The sequence below is a fragment of the Cygnus olor genome, chromosome 6, assembly GCF_009769625.2.
Source record: "Cygnus olor isolate bCygOlo1 chromosome 6, bCygOlo1.pri.v2, whole genome shotgun sequence".
Classification (NCBI taxonomy): Eukaryota; Metazoa; Chordata; class Aves; order Anseriformes; family Anatidae; genus Cygnus; species Cygnus olor.
In genome coordinates this window covers 38,723,823-38,744,731 of record NC_049174.1, presented here as the reverse complement: position 1 = coordinate 38,744,731, position 20,909 = coordinate 38,723,823, and the positions used below count along the sequence as shown (strand labels likewise).

At 42.9% G+C, this 20,909-nt stretch overlaps 1 protein-coding gene and 1 long non-coding RNA gene across 2 annotated transcripts in view; one reads left to right on the top strand and one right to left on the bottom strand.

Annotated features, from left to right (window-relative positions):
• The window catches only part of CACNB4 (calcium voltage-gated channel auxiliary subunit beta 4), an 82,338-nt gene extending 66,326 nt beyond the window's left edge, over positions 1-16,012 (top strand). The window contains 2 exon segments of the mRNA XM_040561178.1: positions 5,264-5,449; positions 9,465-16,012. Coding sequence (XP_040417112.1) covers positions 5,264-5,449; positions 9,465-9,725 — 447 coding nt within the window. The 3' untranslated portion in view covers positions 9,726-16,012.
• On the bottom strand, positions 11,182-20,585 carry LOC121072055. The gene is made up of 3 exons (XR_005820956.1): positions 19,533-20,585; positions 17,116-18,964; positions 11,182-16,006 (listed from the first exon to the last, which is right to left on the bottom strand). It is a non-coding gene; the product is annotated as an uncharacterized LOC121072055 (long non-coding RNA).
• Between the last annotated feature and the right edge of the window lie 324 nt (positions 20,586-20,909).

The window sequence follows — 20,909 nt, the reverse complement described above, 5'->3', positions numbered from 1 at the left end:
ACAGTGTTTGGGTGTATGTTCAGGCTAGATCTATGCTGAGGTGTTAGAAAACAGAGAAAGAAAGAGGCTTGAATGAAATTTTTGTCTTTATCTGAAAGCTGAATGCTTTAAGAACGTGTCCAGAATGAGAGAACTCCTTTCCCCGATGCAGAACAAAAATTTCCATCACGAAGAGAAGTGGTGGTGGTGTGTCTGAGGGGTGTAGCTCGATCCTCCAGCTGAATGCACTTTTTGCAGTGCTCTCTGCCCCGGGCAGCTTGCCATTTGCCAACAGGTGTGGTTTTAGCAGCCATCCTCCTGCTGGCTCTCTTGCCCTAGCAGCACCACTTGCAGATGTCCCCTGTCAGAAACGCTGGATGGTGACAGCAATTACACACAGCTGCTTGCATTGCAGAGCCAGCCCGAACTTGTCACCAGCAGCTGAATGCAGCCTGGAGGCATCGGACAGCTTATGGGTGTTGTGCATATTCCCCCTAGCCCCCAGGGCTTTCTGAAGGGGATGTCACATGGCGGATGAGAGTCGGGCTGTGCATTGCACAGGCTCACGTTCCCTTGCTGTGTTCATACCGCACCCTGGCACATCCCAGCGTGGGCAAGGCGGCGCAGGCAGGAGACGCCGTGGTTTTGAAAAGCCTCGTTTCTGCCCTCTCTGCCAAGGGCAGCGCCACTCGGAGCTTCTGGTTACAGTAACTGGAGATTGTTTCCTGTCTCATCCTCGTTTCCCTCTTCGAGCAGCACTGAAAGCTGCTCAAACCACCCTGTTTCTTCTGGAGCAGTTAGCTTTGTTGTGCTCTTCATGTGTAATTTCCTACTGAATTGTTATGTCTTAAAATGATGACAGAGAATTCCTGTGAGCCACTCGGGTCCAATTAGCTAAACCAATGCTGTACACTTTTCTGTCGTACAAAACAATTCCTGTAGAAGTGTGTGTGTGTCTACCTTCCCAGCTCCTAAGGGCTGTGAGCCAAGGGAACTGCACCTGCACCTGTTTGAATCCGGCTGGTGCTGTTTGCACTGCGCCGTCACCGGGAGCTTGCATGCACAACAAGCTGCCACACATTTTTCATTCTTCGCATTTTGAAGGGTTTATTTATTTTTCCACCTGCACAGAGGAGCCTGCGTGTGTTTCACAGCCTCAGTTGCTCTTTTGTACAGTCATTTCCTCTTATTCCCCTGGGATTTGCTCACAGCAGTTGAAGTGATGCAAGAGCTGCGTTGCTTGAAACGAGCAGCGTGCAGCACGGGGTGCGTGTTGTAGCTTGTTCCTTGCACCACAGCGCTTAACATTGTTCAACCCAGGATGTAGTAAAGTCTGCCTCAGTACCCAGTCCTGCGGTTCTAGTTTTTTGCCCAAGACAACAAAGGGACCCCACCCGGATAAGAAGTGTTCCCGAATTTCAGAGCGTCCCGATTTCAGACCTGTGGCTGTGCTGCCGCCGAGGCTGCTTTCCACTTGGACTTGCACAACAGCCTGCTGCGGACATCATCAGATCAGCCTGGCATGGGTTTGTTTCAAGAAAGTTATTCCTGGCTTAGAGCACTCGAGGGGAGATGGCTTCACACCTCCAGCCCCGGTTACTGGGATGTTTGGGTTTGTGAGGGTAGAACCTAGTCTGTCACGAGCAAGATACAAGATTGTCAAGACAATACCCACATGATACAGATATAAATCCAGGTGAAGTGCCCTCGCTATACCAGGTCACATTTCAGAGCCAGACCTGCTGTCTCTGCCCGGCCTGTTACACCTTGTAGCCTTACAGACAGCCCCTAGCAAGAGCCGTGAGGGCTGGCACTTGTGAACAAGTAGGACACAAAATCTTTTGTATCATTCAGAATTTGTGTTTTCCTTAATTGAGCTTTTTAAACCAGTGTTCAATCATCTGGTAAAATCTTCTGACAATGAAAGTGCTATGAAATCAAACCGAAGGCTTGCACTGTATTAATGTATTAGCCAGAGTCCATGGTGAAGCCAACAGGACTTTCCTAACCAAATTTCACTACTGTCAGTAAGGGTTCATTTTTGCTGATGAGTGTTTAGATTTGTTTGTGTTTAAATTAAAGGACTGAGTTGATTCATGATTTAATTAACTATAGGTACACTGCTAAGACCAAAGACATCACTGTCTGTCTTCTGCACTGTGACCTGCTTCATCTGTGTTGCAGCTCAAATTCCTGCAAGAGGATTATTTGTTTAAAGTGAAGATACTTGAAAACCATAAAAGCCAAACTTTTTTTCATTCGCTGCAAGTCAGTCTTAAGTAATCAGATGGTGCTGTACGTCTAGACATTACAAAAATAGCTCTCTTTTTTGGCATATTTAAGCTCAGGAACTGCTTTCATTATTAATTCCTTGCTAGTCTTTCACCGATGCTGCTCAAGCCAGGGCTAAGCATGCCTCTCGCTGCATGGCTCTGTTCAGCAGGGACATTATATGGCTCAAAGAAACAGGAACTGTGCTGATCGTGCAGCTTTAAATATTCTGGTCATATACACTTGGATCTTACTGTTAGCCCTTAGCAGTACCACCTGCGGGCTGGGCCCGAGGCTCAGCCCCTGTTCCACTCCCTGTCTCACCGGTGGGTGAGGAGGACACCTCTGTAGTCACTGCAGTTTTAGTTTGTGTTGCTGACGGGGTAATGCACTTAGAATATTTTACAATGGCACTAGAGTAAACCAAAAAAAAATAGCAGAGGACAGTGGCTACTGAAAAAATACAGGAAATATCACTGTATTAATCCATATCACTTAAGAAATACTAATATATTGAAAAGCTTATATGATAAATGTTTTATGCATGTAGTAAAAAACACTGCAGTCAATAAATTGCATTTCAAGGAGAGCTGGGAAGAAATTGCTTTGCTCCATGAGCCTTACAAACAAGGATCTTTTAAAATGATTCTTCTAACTCTCTTTTAACTCCTCCCAGATACATACACATAGAACAAATGCAGTTTAGCTATGAGCAGAACTGTTAAATTCAGGAAAAAAACTTTTCTCTTTGTAGAGAAAAAGTGCTTTCTCTACAGTTTTCTCTGTAAAACACTGTAGAGCCCTGGAATCAAGATCCTGCAAGTTTTGCAGCTTTTCCAGGTGACCTTGAAGTGACAGCCTGAGAGGCTTGCCATTACCGTTCCTACGTTATTTCGGAGTTAATTGTTGAAAAGGTGACACTTCACTGCAGCTGTTAGAAGTTCTTGTTCCCTAATTTCAGTTTAATTGAGATCACTGTCAAAATACCAGATGAAGCTGTGTACCGCCACAGAACCGTGTGGTTTAAGCACTTTAGCTAGAGTATTGGCTGGTGCTGTTTTGGAAGTGCGTGAAGCTGCTACCCCATTGCAAAGGAGGCCGTAGGTAGCAGCAGTGGAGTTCCCATCGCTGCTCACTTTGTCTTACCCGCACCGTGCAGCAGGCTTAGCTGTGCCAGGACAGCACGTTGTGAGCCCCTGGGATCACCCGAACCAGGGTGAAGAGAAACGTGAGAAACAGTTCCCTTGTTTAGCGGGAGGAAGTTGGAGGGTGATGGAAGAGTACTGAGTGACCTGCTTGCTGCTAAGTCCCCCTGCAGCTGAAAATACGCCTAGAGGTACAATTACCTGATGACCTGCAAAAAGGGGTGGTGTATGCACAGCTAGAGTGCCCTCAAATCAGCAGCCAGCTATGCAAAGAGTGAGCAGCACAGGAAATAACAATATTGGCTCTGTATTACAAGAAAACCCACGTTATGTTTCAAGTGTAGCGTTTATTTTCAATATTTTCCAGAGTATATTTAAACAGTTCCCATTCTAACATTTCCAAGCTCCACTATGCTTGAATTACTAATTTCTTCAACAAGTGATGGTGTGAGTGGGGTGGCTATATAATGAATTATGCAGTTTCAAATGTCAAAATAGCAAAGGAGTGTGTCAGGTGTGTACATAAATAGAGGAGCAGAAGAAGGAGCAATAAACGCTGAATTCAATGAAAGGATGTAGTGTTAGGAGTATTCATAGCACTGCAAGTGAAAGAGTATTCCGTACTTGCCAGCAGGGGAGGAGACATTTCTCTACCATGCTGATAAGAAAGGATGAATCAATAAAATGGTTTTAGTATTGAAGTAAGTTCTGGAGCAGGCTTTTGGGGAGAAGGTAGGTGCAAGAGCGAGATTTCTAATAACCTCCTCATGCAGCTTATATGTTATGCTAGAGACGTCAGCTCTGTGTCCATTGGGTAGACCTGTGAATATGCAGGGAGGAAAATTAGACTGTGGTTTGTATCAGTTACTCTTAGCACCTGCACCACCTGCACTTGTCATTTCCTGTGAGAATTTCATGATAGGTTTTTTCCACTAGGGTGAGAGTCAAGATTAAAGGTGAGGTACAGCAATTCACGGCTGAAAATACATTTATAGTTGTCTTGAGGAACTCTGTTTCTGATGGCTTGCTATCAGCAGTTAATCGCCAGCACTTGCAATCTGCAGAGTGTCCTTTGGACAGCACAGAAGACGTGTGGCTTTGAATTCCTTCCATGCTCACTACTAAATAGCCTCTCTGGGGGTCTCACAGTGAAGAGGTCCAAGGCAGAATGCCAGGATTTGCACTAATGCTTGAGTGCCGTCCCCAGGTGAAGGGATTAGTAGCGGAAAAGATCTTACCTGGCCTGGCAGATCCAAGAGCAGGTACAGGGCTGTCTGTCTAGCTAGGCATAAGCAGGTAGTTGCACACACAGTGCGTGGAGACAGATTCCTGGCTGTACACCCCCAAACAGCTGGCTGTCCTGTCGCCAACAGCTGGCTGTGCTGTCACAGCTTTGAGCAGCAGGACTGCTGACAGAGCGGCGTGCTGCATCACTGATCTGAAAACCTCTGCTAGGGGCATGATTCGCTCTGGAAGTGCATTCACAGCTGGGATACGAGAAGTGTGCGTGAGTCTTGGGTTCAAAACCAACGTAAAGCATCCCTGTGTTACTCTGGCAAGTAGCTTTAGGTCCTGTCTTCCACTGTAGTGGGTTTTGTACAAAACGAATTTCATTCACACAGTCCCGTGCCTTTGAGCGTGGTAGGCCCCCTTCGACATCTGGCGACTCGCACTGAAAGGATTCGGTCACTTCTGAGAGCTTTGGCTTTTGATCACCGTATAAGCCCACTCGCATTGTTTTCCTTTGCAATTGCCATGCTCTCATTGCTATTTATTTAATTCTAAAGGATTAGCATGATGAGAATTGTTTAACATCTCTCATTTCTTCCATAACATCATAATGAACCAAACTTTGTTGTTGTGATCAGGAGATGTTTGATGTAATTTTGGATGAAAATCAGCTCGAAGACGCTTGCGAACACTTGGCAGAATATCTTGAGGCATACTGGCGTGCTACTCACACCACCAGTAGCACACCCATGACTCCTCTTCTTGGGCGAAATTTAGGATCCACTGCACTTTCACCATATCCTGCTGCAATCTCTGGACTACAGGTATGAAAACACGTTTCAGCCCCAACAGCAGTGCAGATCAGGTATTCTTTTTTTTTGTTATCTTTGGGAAAATGGTGTAACGTATAGCATCATTTTTATTTGTTTCATTGATTACTGTTCATTGGTTGGCCACAGCCAGCAGTAAGAGTAGAGGCCCTCAAAACAGAGGCCCATAAGCAGTGGAGACACAGCTGTGTGCTGAAGTGCTGGGACTGTTCTTGCCTTAATGGGAACTAAAATGGCCATAAATTTTCTGGCGAGGAGCTAGTTCCTGAGGAGGGGATAAATGACACTCTGTCGAGTAGTATTCTAGCCATATTAAAAAATGGCGTTTTGAACCTGGAAAAAATGCCGGTGAAAATGAGATCCTCTCAGATTGAGAATAAGCAGCTATGATTTGTCACAGCAGTTGAGCTAACAGCTATTACAGTTAAGAATGTAGACCAGTTGCTGTAATGGTCCCATTTTGTTACCCTCATAACTTCACAAAACATTCACTGTTGGGTGAAAAACTTCCATGTTTGTCTCTTGTATCAGCAAAATGCCTTCACCTTTTTGAGTTCTTTGAGTGTGAATAATATACATCTTTTACCCATTGAAAAAAATTCTGACCATTTTTTTTCACAGGCATAGCTCAAAAACGGCTGAACTTTGAAACTTCAAACGTGGCATGTAAATAGTCCTTAATGAGAAGTACGTGCTTTACTAAGTTTGAAAACAGAAACTGTTTTTGAAGTAATAGTTCTGAATGCTTGAGAAGATCAGGATTGCACTGAACCTTTAAGTCTGAAAGTTTCAGAGGGTGTTTTGTGTGCGTGTGGCTTTTAGGAATGTGCACTTCCTAATGTATGTCAAAAGCAGAGCTGAACAAGCTACCTATAATGAATAATTCACCTGACAAATTTAACCTCTGTTCTGCTTGTAGAATATCTGGAAGCAGGTAACAATTTTGAAGGAAACAATTCGTTGTTCAGTGTCTTCAATTAATATAAAGCTTTTTTTTTTTTTTTTTTTCCTGTGGGTGAACTGCACTTCACAGAAGGTGCATGGTATTTGATACTCACATTTCTAATGATGTGCTTGGTTTTATTAGGATCAGTAAGTCACTGTTTCCTGACTGGCTGAATGCACAAACACTGTTCTGTTACTAATAAAGCGCACATGTAAAATGTTGTTTCCATTTTCACTTGCCTTAAAATTTCAGTTTTCCATCCCTTCATGACAATAAAATCCCATCTGTAGACTTTTCACCTCTTCAGTTTCATTTTGAAAACTGGGTGTATCCACAGAATTTTTTTCAGGCATTTATTTCTCTCTGATCAATGGACACCAGCAGTGACTGTGAAATGTTGCTCCATTTACTTAGGGAAAACTCACACTGAAGATGAAAATCACCCCTGTGCAGTGGGCTGGCTGAAGGTATGCATCACTTAATCCCCACTTCACCCTAATTGTGAAGGCTTAGATGGGACTTGACTGGTGCTAGTACTCTGCAGAGGGGTAAATTTCTCCCTGAGTGAATGCTGTGCCCATCTAAAGACAGCAGCTTTTGGCTTCCAGTGCCACTCAAGTGTTCCAGCCCATTTAAGGAGTTCTGGTGTTTGTACATGGTTATCTTAGAGACTTCCACCATCTGAAGTGCTTATCCTCCTAAAAGATTTGTACTAATTCAAACCTTTGGAAGGATTTGTGTCAGTTTTAAATGTAGCGATGTGATGGCGGTGATTAAAGCATCACAGGAATCCTAGGAATTAAACTAGCTTAGGTGATTATGATAAATTAAGAATTTTTACTTATGACCTTGTGACTCCTTCTTGCCTGATATCTTGGGAAACTGAATATCAGAAGCCCAGAGCTTTTTATAACAGCCACACCTGAGAATGGTGCAGATCCACTGGGACAATCTGATGGTATTTTACCTAATCAGGGCTTGGGAGTGTTTCTCTTTTAACTTGATTGCGATCCGGAGTTCAGTTTACTGAGAACTGAAACTTCTGATTTAACTTAAATCTTTCACGAAGGACACGAGGGTGAAGTTAACTGGCATATGTACAGCAAGGAGCAAAAGGGAGGAGAGTTTGCACAACAGCATGCTCCAGCTGTGCCCCACCACAGGTGCTGTGTGTGGTGCATCTGCCAGAGCCAGTGGCCACTTGGCCCTTGGTTGTGACCTTGCCTAACAGGGAAAGATGTTGATGTCCAGCTGCGTGTGTTTGCAGGTAGGAAGGTAGGTGTGTTGTGGTAGGAAGAGTAGGTTTTGTCATCGCCAGTTGTGAGGGGCCAGTGGTTAGCCCTTGTGGCTAATCTCTGGTTAGGCCTAAATCTACATAGTTTGGGCTAATTCCAGTGAATAGCCTTAAACCTGTAGTTCACTTCTTGGGGAAATGTGTTTCTTAGGCCCCCCAGGACTTGCATTTTAAGTCCACAACTGAAGTAAATGTAATACAGCTTATGGTGCAGATGGTGCTGCACGATCAAAAGTTACGTGGGGCATGACACCAGCATGTCGCCACACCACGTTTGTGCCACAGTTGCACAGTCTTGGGAGGGATCAGAATAACTACACAGTCACAGCAGGGAAACAGAAAGGGTTCAACAAAAGAACAGGCTGCATCCAGAGAGGAAATTACTACAGGGAAGATAGAGGGCATGAGCGTAGGAAGTTAAAGTTGCCATTGAAGAAAATATGTGAACTTTGGCATACAATCACTACTAAAACATGGTGCTAGAAGGGAAACTTGGGGATAGCATGGTAGAAGTTGCTGCTCAGTAATGGAGCGTGTGAATTTGCAGAACAGCACCTCCTCTGTGTCAGCTCACCGAGGGGTTGGTGTCTCGGAGTAACCTTGGTAACATCGATCCACATAAAGGGATGGGACATCCTGTCTGCTCTGCTGTAAATGTACACCCTTCCGCACGGTTACTTCCCCATGCAGACAAGCCTTTATTATAAATTATGCAGTTAAACAATTGCCATAGAGAGGATGTAGCAATAGGAGGAAGATTTTGTAGCACAGAGAGCATCGTCCGAAATTTCAGAAGCAAGAGGAGCAGACGATGCTGTCTGTGCCTATGAGCAGGAGGCACCAAGGGGGCAGCCATTGCGGCACATCCTGCTAAAGTACGGGATCAGCAGAGTGACTTTGGGACTATAATCTAGAGAAGGAGAAGCAGTGACTGAGTTTGTTCTGAGAGTATGGACGACTATACTGCTGAGAGGTTTAATGTGGTGACAGTAAACAAAATGTTTTTTTCTGCATAGGCTACTTTTCGTTGTGCCAGTTTACTGGCAAAAAAAATGCCAACTAATCAACTAATTTTGTCTGTGTGGCAAATGTAATGCGTTATCATTATGGGAATGTGAGGATAGCAGAGGCTAAATCTTTTAATTATCTCAGTAAAAGATTTTCTGTCGCCTTATTTAAAATATTTATTATGTTTTAGTTGGAAGAACTTGTTAATATTTTAACCACCCCTCAGCTACTTAGATAGCTGCCCATCCTTTGTTTGATCGTGGGAAGGTTTTTAAGTAGGGCTCAGAGAACTGCACCTTTAAAAGCAACAGGAAAAAAAAAACCCTCTCCAGATGTTTTCTAGAAATACATAGGTCAATGATGAACTATTTCTAAGCAGAATAGAAGCATGAATGTAACTATGTTCGTGATCAGAGAAAAGTGATAAATGCTGAATACATCAGCTCACTTTTCATGCTAAATGGCCTGTAATATTTAACAAGGTGAATACCATAAGAAAAATAAGCATTATAATACTATATATATATAGCTACATTATATATATATATGCATATGTATACATATAATAATCAGTCTGCTTTCAGCTCTAGGAACCAGACTGTTGTTGTGACCCATTCCTGTAAGCATACAGGTTTTAATATAAAATGAATTACTCAAAAGTGGATGGATTCTGAAAGACCTCAGAATAAGTTTCAAAACTAGCTTAAAAATACAAAATACTCTTTATTTGTACTAATCCTTGGATTCTTTGACACTTGTAGAGCCAGCGTATGAGGCACAGCAGCCATTCTGCAGAGAACTCTCCCATTGAGCGACGAAGTCTAATGACCTCAGATGAAAATTATCACAATGAAAGGGCTCGGAAGAGCAGGAACCGCTTGTCTTCCAGTTCCCAACACAGCCGAGATCACTATCCTCTAGTGGAAGAAGAGTACTCTGACTCATACCAGGACACTTACAAACCCCATAGGAACCGAGGATCCCCTGGAGGATATAGCCATGATTCACGACATAGGCTTTGAGTTCAAGAACCCGGGGAAAAATAGTATTCATCAGTTGATAACTTGCCATAACGTAGCTAGGAAAAACAATTCATCTTAATTTGGCAGATGTAATGCGGTCATACTGAGGTTACAATCTGCTGACATTTGATGTTAAGTAGGGGACAAAAAAGTTACCATGCCCTTACGTTTATGCCCGATCATATAGGTTGTATTTGGGTTTTGTTTTTTTAGTACAGCATTTACATTTATAGCCATACCTTTTCTTGTCATTAGATATTAGGCACATCAGTTTGTAATTTAGGATACTTATCAAGGCACTTATAAAATAATTTCCTGTGCTGGAAATTCCAAATGACCAGTTCCAGTTGGAACCAATTTATAAGCCAATTCCTGTTGGAATTCGGGTGAATTGACTGGAAAGTCGACTTGAGCATGTTGCAATCAATTGAAAAAAATAAACATGAAAAATCTGAAAATTACAAACCACTAGGAGCTGGAAAGTCAGCTACAGTATTTGTTTGCTGGAAGCTCAATTTACATATAGAGTTAGAATAAAAGTATTTTATTCTAGAATAAAAGTATTTTATTCTAACTACTTACTTCCAGAATGGCTTTTTCAGACAAACCAAACGTAAACTATTGAGAGTGCCAAATATCACAAATTATTGCAGCAGTTACAAAATACTTTCCAGTTTTAAATTATTTTTTGACCTGGCATGAGTGTTGCAGCAAAATGATTTCTTTAGTTTAGCCAGTACTGGCATTTGTGTTGCGGTCAGCAAAGATGAACTATGACAGGATAAAGGGAAATAGGAAAAAGAACAAACTTAGGAATGGTTTGTATGGTTAGAGGTTGAGAATAGGTTTTTTTTTTTTTTTCTCTAGCTTACCTGAATACAGCTAGTAGTCCCAAAATGGAACATCAGTGGATAGATAAGTAATATTTTTTCTCCCATTTTTAGTATTCTGCCTTTTTAAATGGAAAACAATACACTTTTCTTACCCCAGTATGTAGACTACCCACATTCCAGTACATTTGAGTACCTGTTTATTACATCTTTCAAAATCCATCTTTGAATGTCTGAAAATTCCAGCATTGCACAAGAATTCTCCAGAAGAACATCAGTTTAAATTTCAGTAGTGAAATCTGAGGGAAGGGGGCGGGGTTAAACACTCATAAATTATCAAAAGTTAAAATAGGATATTGGTCAGAATTAGCTTGCAATAAAAATGGAGTATCGGAAAAAAAATCTGCTCACATAAAGTTGTAGAGCTGATGTTTTTAATTCAAAGAACCATGATAAATCTTTCGAGATACTGCTGCCTTACTTCTTAATGATCACTTCTTCTCACCTACTGAGTCTTCATTTCTTTTTAAATAGATAAACTTACGTGATTAGACCTTATGTCTTACATTATCAGTGAAGCCTTAGATCCAATATGATGGAAAAAGTTACCGTAACTGACAATTTTGTACAACACACTAATGTCTTTAAGCAGAGACTCCTAAAGCTCCACACTGCATGCATTTTCTAAAATTGACAGAACTATGCTGAACATGCATTTTTTATGCAGGTTCATGTCAAAACTATTTTTGCAAAAAATGAGGATCATTGACTTTTGTATCCGCTTATTTTCTTCCCAAAAGCGGGCTTTAAAAGCATGTAGCACTAACTGAACTTCCTGGGTACTACAGTTTACTCTACTTTCTGGACCAGTTAACAAAGATCACTGGTATTTTCCACCACCATTGAGTCTGGTTATCTTCTTGTTGTTAACAACAAGAAAAGTAATTCATCTCATATCTGGTATAGCCAAAAATGATGTACATCTCTAGCAGCATTAAAAAATCGTGGATGCATGATTAGTTTTTTAAACAATTCTTCTGCCTAAAAGGCATCCTTAAACATTACTAGATGATTCAAATGGGCCAGTTACCAAGAAGAAAATTAGAATACCTGCATCCATTGGAGTAATAGAGTTAAGAATGGACACGACAGACCTGATCCCGTTTGATTTTCTCCAGCTGAATGCCTGCAGATTCCAAAAGCGCATTTAGGTTGAGAAAGTACCATGAGATCTGGTCTGGGAATGGTAGCTTCAGCTGCCTTCTCTAATATTTTCTGCTATAGCACAGTGGAGCATTCTCCAGTAATTTTTACAAATCTTTATTACATGTACAGCACACATACCTGCATGAGAAAGAAGGCATTAGGCAAAACATTTTTTCTATAAGCTTTAATAAGTTTCTTGTTTGTGTGCATTGAAGTATTAATTGCAAAGGATGCACTGAGATGTATAAAGCTAGATTAGACAGCTGTTTATCTTTATTCTGTAGTAGCATTAGGGATCAGATCATTTAATTGCTTGAAGATATTTGCATTTTAATGGCAGGTAGCTGCAGAGTACCTACATATATTTTTTAGTAAACAAGGTTACTGCTTTATCATTTCCTAGACAAAAATGGCATTTATTTCTAGAGCCTTTTGGAGCCTTGTTTTTAAGTCTTCCATGTCACGCTAGTAAAGAGAAAGATCTACACAACACATATGCATAAATTCCATCACCTGCAGCATCTGAAGTGCCAAAACTACTTTCTTTGTTCTAATAAATCAATCTTGTGAGGGAACTCATGTATTGTTTTGAAGGAACCTATCGAGTTCCTTTATTATATGGGTTTAAGTTTACTTTACTATTGTATGTAATTAGTTTACCCTCTTCTCTCCCACTGTCCATTCCATTTTAATATAAGAATTCAATTATAAAAGATCCAGCAGATCTCATTGCTTGGTGGTTTTTTTATTCTTTGAAGATAGATATATCTTTAAGTACAAATATACTGAACATGCTAATAGATTATTAATTTATTCTAGATACGAGCTACTGGAACTCTTTCATTTTTAAAAATAAATTATTTTTAGGAAACACAGTAATCAGTAACAGCTGCAATGTTGATCAGGACATGTTAACTCATAGTATTTGTATTAGAACTTCAGCAATGCTAGCCAGCTGTATTGTGATTTATTATGCAATGGCGCTATATAAAATTGTGAAGTTCATGTATTCCTCAATGAATACGAGTACGACTAATTTTCCAGTCCTCATACCATTTCTCTTGCTATTAAAATATTATTACAGTAAAGATCAGAGTTCTGGTCCTAAGCTCTGGCTTATACAGAGAATTTTAGAAATGTTTATACTTTTTTTTTTTTGGTTACCTGTTTTTTTCGTTAGGACACTTTTGGATTAATGATAGTTTACCCAATAAAAGTGATACGGCAGTATTAAGATCTAAAGACAATATATGTCAGTGCATTCATGTGCTTGTGAATGAATTAGCAAAGTATTTTAAAAATCTTGAAGCCACTTTAAAGACAATTCATTGTTAAATTCTTAATTTAAAATATTTCCTTTCTGGCGAGTTGTATTTAACAGATGTACAGGTTCTTATACTAGCTACATGGCCGAGCAGTTATCCTATGGGATGTGCACCTCACAACTGACAGTGTTTTCTCAGTGAGTATATTATGAAATTGCTGTTTAAAAGGGAAGACAAAGCCGTTCTATATCAAATTTTAGTTTATAAGTAGTAGGCCAAATTCTGTGATCATTTTCTAAACGTGTTGGGCTGGTAAAAATCAGTTGAGCACCGCTAGTGCAGCGTGGCCCTACGCCTAGATTTTACTCTGAAAAATCATCTTACCGTGGAAATTAGGTGGCGCCCCAGATTCTGTACTTGATAAGCAAGAGGAGTTCCTGAAGCACGCCCCGTGTCTCTTGCTAGTCACACCACTTCTCGTTGTTGAGCCTGCTTCTGGTACCGCGTGTTTCTGGCTGGCTCTGACGGACCCAGGCACGGGAGCGGGCGTGGGGTGGAGGGCGCTCGGTGGCTCCAGCAGGGCAGCTGCCAGCGGTCATTTGCAGAGCGTTACTGGTGGTTTCTGCGGATAGAAGAACATTTTACTGTTTTTTTTTTCTCCATGTTTGAAAACTTCTTCTGAAGTTGGTATTTGGGGGTTTAACCTGCTGTGTCCCTTGCTTCTAACATGTTGTTTAACACATACTTGTGGAGTGAAAACTACAAAAAGGAGGACAGGTAGCTGTAGGAACAAGAAAATGATGGTAGTTACTGTAGATGTGCATAGACCCTTAAGCTGCAGTTCAGTTTGACTGCAAGTCTTCTGAATTCAGTTTGGTCTCAGTGCTGTAGACTCCTCTGAAATCTCCCCAAATCTCTTTACCACTATCACTCTACCATTCTCAATATAATATTGATAATATTATTACCTTAGAGCATACTAATTTGAGTAAATTAGGGCTTTCATTAGTCACGTTTGCTTTAGGAATATATTAAATGTGTCCTCTGATATATTTTGTTTTCCAGGCTCAGTGCTTTTAAGCCTGCCCTTGATTCCACGGTCTTCACGTTTTTAAAGAAAAAAATAATCGAGAGACCATGAAGGAAAAAAATCAAAATCAAAACCAGATGCATGTTGTGTAAAATGCCATTTATACAAATCTATTTTCTCTTCTAAAAGTCATTACTTTAAAATTAGGTCATACACCCCAGTTGGTGTTAAAGCGGGTTTAGATACCTGGCATTCTGCTGTCGTGTCTTTTGATGCAGTTACCTCCCATTCCTTCAATCCTTACTTCTCCAAAGAGTAACAGGACTGCAAGGTACTGTAACGTAGCCAACTTTAGCTTTGGGGAAATGAAATTACCGCTATCATTAAAATGAGGCCAAAAGAGAGTATATTATTTGAAGAGCAGTTATTTGAATAACCTTTGTTAGATTGTTATTCGAGTGCAATTTATTTTATATAGAAAAATAAAGGGACATTTTAATAATGTTCTGAAAGGAATTAGCCTGGAAAAGAGCTGAGGATTCTACGTAGTGTCAAAACTTTTGTTAAGCTGGAGACAAAGGTTTTCTCCCTGACATGGAACCCATTTAAGAAGTCCAGAGAAACAGTCTGCTCGAATCCATACACAAAACTGGGGAGAAGGTAGAAATTATTTTGAGGCAGTAATAAGAGTGTGTCATTCCTTTTATGATTCATAGCTAATTTCTCTGAATGTGGTGAGGCGGGGAGTAGCACTGGCTTAGTCTCAGTGATGTTTCTAGACTTGCCTTTTCCCCTCAGACTTCTTGGCAGTGAGGGACTGTCTGGACTAGGTCCTGCAAACACCTGCTGCTGACACCGCGTTTCTAACTGCCTTGTCCGAGAGTCAGTATTTGCAAGTCCGACCGTAAATGTCACATACCACAGATCACATGGCTTACAAATATTTCCTGAAAAACAAAATAGAGTAAACTTGATGCCAGAGTCCCCTTTGATATTACTTCTACTCTGTATAAGCAGTAGAAAATCAATATAGTGAGAAAATATATTGTACAGTACAGAATAGTATATTTTGCCAATGATGTAAAAACAGAGCAAGGGAAAAGAAGCACATTTGTAATAGCACAAATTTACAATTAGTCCACTATTGCATTTGGCATTGTATTTTTGAAAAAATAGGTAGATATTTTGATCCAGCATTAATGGATTTATTGCATTTTCAGTCGGTTTAACTCGTTGCCTGATACTTCAGCAGTTTATTTCTAAGGCCTTGCATTTTGCATATGTGACTTGATTTTTCACTAACTTCTATTCCCTCCATAGTAATTAACGAAGAAAGAACCTTTTAAAATTACAAAGTCCACTGCCTTCATTTCTGCCGATTTCCTCCTCCAAACTGAAATTCCATGCACATAAGCAAGCTTCTAATTACGGCCAACCAACGTATAGCTCGTGGCAGATGACTGCTGGCTGTACCCAAGGTCCGGAACGAAGCGCTCCCGGTGCCCGACTTGGGGCCGTAACGCTACCAGCCACCGTGTGCGGGGCCGGGAGGTGCGGGAGAGAAGAAGGGCCCACCCGGAGCGCTGGGACACTGCTGAGCATTTAAAACCGAAAGGAAAGCAAGCTTAAGGAACGCGTGCTCGGGCCCAAGGTGTGTTGACATTGGTGGCAGGCCTGGCTCTCCTCCCATGCAGGCAAAGTCAGTGAGGTTGCACAGGAGCAGCACAGGGAGAGAATCGGGCGGTGCGATCGTGTGTACGCATGAGGAATAGAGGGCTACAGAAAGAAGATGGAAACAACCATTCAAACTTCAAACCGTGGGCCTTGGGCTTCTCAGCTCCCAGCAGATCTGTTCGTCACTGCGCCTGGTTCCCAGGGATGGCTTGGCCGTGCTGCCGCAGCTTCGCCGGGAGCCAGGTCAGAGTCACCGTGGTAAAGACATCACTGCCTCTGCCGGAAAAGATACCCACAAATGTACGTTTTCTTTTCTGCTGATTTGCCCCTTTCTGTTTTTACCTCTATAGATACTGTATGTGTAGCATTCGACAAGGCATGCTGGGTAAAATATACTATGCAAATGTGTACAGTGGTGCATGCTTTGCTCTCCCTATGCTTTTAGTGGCTTTCAAAGAAAAAAAAAAAGAAAAGTGTTGTTATTTTTGTGATCAGAATCATTTAAAAAAGACAATGCAGACTGCATGCTGATAGTATCCTCATTTCTATGGATTTGTTTTATGGAATTTAGATGTACAAAAATGAACTGCATTACAATAACTTTTCTACAATAAATCAAAAACTACAAACGAACGTTCAAAAGTCTTCTGAGTCTCTGTGTTCAGTACTCAGGATGGGAAAATGCAGAAGAGTCATGAAAACAGTTCAGAACGTTGTGGCATTTTTATTGTTTAACGATAGTTTTTGGAAGCAGCTTCACGTTAGCATTTTTAGTCAAAATTAATGAGATTCTGAACAGAGACGTGCATCTGGTCTGAGATGAACGGTGTTTATTTTTGAATCTATCTGCTCTTAAATAGTCGCAACCCAGAAGCACAGAAATCTGTGTAATATCTCACTACTCCATCAAGAAATAAAATGCTTTCAGCCAACTGCTCAGCTGAAGGATTCTCAAGAACGTTAATGGTCTTTGAATCTGATCCCCAGTATGATCTCATATCAATTTAACATTTGTTCCTAGAAGGAAACACGTATTACAAACATAACGTGAGGTATTAAGGAATGAATGAATAATTGAAGCAAAACCAAATTCTGTTTATAGTATCTTGAAAACAAGAAAGCACTGAAAGGTGCTACCTTTAGCTAAATCCAAAAATCAATTGCAGGAGTGGAATTACAGGGCGAGTTCCCTTCTGGAGTTGTTGGGGAAGCAGACTTCTTCGAAGTGAATAACAGCAGCCTAACCAAAAGGCTGTGATCCTCTAAACCTGAAGGGCTGTGCTTTCAGCAGGCATGGCAGTGGGGGACCGAGCCAGCTGCAGGGCAGCACAGAGTTGCACAGAGCTCACCGGGGGTTGCTGTTTGCTCTGCCTTCTGCCACCCACCTCCTCCTCGGGCGCTGGGTGCTCCTCTTGCATCTCCCCGGGCTGTCGGGCACCTGCAACAGCCAGCTCCGTTTGTGCTTCTGCAGCGTTTCGGGGCTGCCTTCTACGGACAGAAATGCATTTACCAGGTAAGCTGTGTAATTATGATGTGATCCAACTTTGACTTTTATGTATCTAGTGCATGTGCAGGGGCTTAAATGTTTGTAAGTCAAATTACCTTACCTGTGTTCAAAATTAGATAGAAGCATGTGAGTTTTAATCAAAGCTGTTTAATTAAGAGCTCATGGCCTTTCAAATAAATAGAACAAAAATATTTTCTTTTGTGTTTTCATCTGATCCTAAAAGTTAAATGTTTGTAAGCCACAGAGCTTATCTGCCTCCTCTCCATGTTCGGTTTCGTTCTGTGTGGCTCTGCTTTCCCCTCCGCTGGTGAAACCTCACTGCAGGCCGGCAGCACGGTTCTGACCCGTGAGTACCCCCAGTCTGCTTCGCAGTTACCTGGAACAAGACGTACACGACCTGACAAAGGCTTTTGGAATGTCCAGGAGGAAATCGTGTAATTATATTTACAAAAAGCCATGCCGATTTCCATTCCTGGAAAGCTCTCACCAGGAATGGCAAGCCTAATGTTAGTGCTATCACGTAAAAAGCAGCAGTGCAGTGAATGTTGAACCAGGCCATCGTGCAATCGTCTTCAATTACGGCTGGACTACCAGAGGGAAGCAAGCGATGAAATCCTAACAGCTTCCTAGTCCCAAAATACACCACATATTCCTTCATCTTGTAAAAATGCCACCCCGTTCTTGCAGTGCTGCTGCAGCTTCTTAGACATTGCTTCAAAAAGCCACAGGGTCTAACAAGAACTAGGTAGGGGGGGAAAAACAATGTCTTTCTAGTTAAAGGTTCGAAACAACTGTGTTTTGCTACCTTCTTGCCTAACTGTGCAAGTTCGGTCACACCTACCTAACCCCAGGACGAGCCCACGGGTTTCGGAATCACTCGGTGTTTACACCGGGGGACTGCTAGTAGAGGTGTACCACTGCACCGAGCTTCTCAGCTGAGGTTCAGCAGCAAGGACGAGTAGTTCCTCTGCAGGCTGAATGCTGAACTTGCAGAAAGGAGCTGCTGCATTGCCCTGCCAGTCACAGCCCACCCCAGCGCCTGCCGTGCTGACGTGGGCAGTGGCAGCTCCTGCTGCGTGCCTTGGTTTCCCTTTCGCCTTCCCCTGTCAGCCAGGAGCTGCAGGCGCTGCACTCGGATGCCCTTCCTTGGTGTAAGAGGAGGACCTGAATCTTGGTAACTTCAGCAACTGGACAGCAGGAAGGTGTGTTTGTGCACTGTACTTACATGCAATAAAGTGTTGCTCTTTTTCCCAAGTTGTGCTGCTTGTTATGTCTGAGGTTAAAAATGATGTCGTTTCAAAACAGGGAACCAAAACTGCACAGGGTAAACAGCCTTCCTTCTCAAAGAAATGCTTTTTTTTCCACAGCCTGATGGCGATTGTTCACCAAGCAAGGGTTTCAGACTGGCTGGAAGTGGCTGGGCTCACACAGCGGAGCCTGTCTGGGTTTCCTGCCATTTAGCCAGCTGACACTGCGTTGCTGGAAAGAAGCGTGAAGCAGGAAGGCCACGGACAATAATATATTGTATCTAGTTATTGTCAACCTGGATGACTACAGGTGTTACTGGTGCAGCATGTGATTTATTTTTATCCTATTAAAGTTGTAATATTCCGGTTCGTTATCAGGATGTTCATTTTCTTCAACTGGAACGAAAAGCACAAAATCCTGCAGATGCGAACAGAAACTCAGATTGCTCCGGGCCTTGCTACTTCAACTATGGGCCAATACTGCAGCAGGGAAAACAAAAGAAAAGCAAGGAGCCATCATCAGAATTAAAGCTTCTAGAAGGCTTTTAGAAGCAAAAAGCACTGTGAGCCAAAATAAGAAAGGAGTATTTTATATGGTGACAGGACCAGATACCATGTGAAAGATGAAAGGAGAATACTAAGCAAAGAGGAGGTGAGAAGATGTACCAGCCTGCACAGAAAAATAGAGCAAGTGGTCAGCGTGCACACAGACAGGAGAATGAGAGGCTGTGGTGCGGCTGAGAGGACAACGTGGAATGAGGAGCAAAGCTAGCAACATGTACTGTAAGCGACACTGTGTAATACTGTCACCTCTGAGTGAGGTGACACCAGCATGTCCAGAGCTGCTAAAACCTCGAGGACAGAGAGGCCTCTCCATCCCACCTCAGTGAGACGGAGCACAGCCCCTGGCTGGCTGAGCCCCCACCTGGCCACACGTTCAAAATCAAAGGAACACAACCCAAATATGTTGGTGTTGAACAAGGCTTTAAAATTCTGAAGTTCAGAGAAGCTCTGGAGATATGTTTTCAACTTAGAAAAACAGGCTTACCACCAGTTTCGCTTTTTTCACATTAACGCGTTTCTTCCGAGAAGCCAGCAAAGTTAAATCTCCTTTTTCAGGTAACTGCAGGTGTGTTTATCAGGCCCGCTGGTGTGGTTTAAAACAAAGGCCCCTCTAAGAGCTGCGGGACTTATCTCAAGCTCTGTAGAGAATATTTTGACAAATATGAATACTAGTGCTGAAAATACACATTGCTTAAACTTACATCTAATCTCCAGTCTTGCCGAAAGACAAAACATTACCAACGGATGTAAATTAAGCATTTGTACAGCGGTTTACAAAAGTAAAGGCCTTGAGGTTAAAATGTAGGTGGTGAGGAGCGTGAGCGTGGCCAGACAACTTGCAGATAACAAGAGGAACACAGCGTGGATTACGTCTCCTGTACTTTCCAAGCAAAGTCATTTCCTGGAGAGGGGTGAGAGGCGGGGGCGTACATCCCAAGGGGGGCGTACATCCCAACAGGGGCGTACATCCCAAATGTCTCGCCTCGCCTGTGACGCAGGGATGCGCGTATCCTGTCTATGCATGTGAGAAGCAGCCTGTGTGAGGAAAAGCAGCCTGCTGTGGAAACTGGGCTCCTGGGGGCTCTATGGAAACCTTTTCAGGCTGAGTTTCTTCAGAGAGGGGCAGGATTCAGTTTCTGCAGGCCGCCTCTGGCAATGTTTCACTGAGACTGCAGCAGGTTTGCAAAGAAATGTATTTATAGGCACCCCAGGCTCTTGAAAGAAACGTGGCTGAGGGGTTTCGCCACCTGCAGCCCGGAGCACATGTGGGGCAGCTTCTTTTCTGGGCCCCAGGCAGGCTTGCCCCAACTCTGCAGGTGGCAGCCAGAGGGTGAGAGCATGGCCCTGGGCAGCGGGGGACTGGGGGCTGCCAGCTGCGTCCCGATGAGGCTCCATGCGAGCTCTCCTTGTGGGACGGGCCCTTCAGAGGAGGCTCGGGGGAGGCCTCATTGCTGGCTACAGCTACCTGAGGGGAAGGTGTGGGGAGCTGGGGGTCGGCCTCTTCTCACAGGTGACTTATGATAGGACTAGAGGGAATGGCCTCAAGTTGCACCAGGGGAGGGTCAGGTTAGAAACGAGGAGACATTTCTTAGAGCAGTCAGGCATTGGGACGGGTTGCCCAGGGAGGTGGTGGAGTCACCGTCACTGGAGTTGTTCAAGGAAAGGTTGGACGTGGTGCTTGGGGACACGGCTTGGTGGGTGACAGTGGTGGTAGGGGGGTGGTTGGACCAGGTGATCTTGAAGGGCTTTTCCGACACGTGTGACTCCGACACTCAGCAGGCGGCAGCCACACCCCGCGCACCGCTGAGGGGGCGCTGAGGGGGCGCGGGGCGGGCGGGCAGGCGCTGAGGCGGCGCCGCGT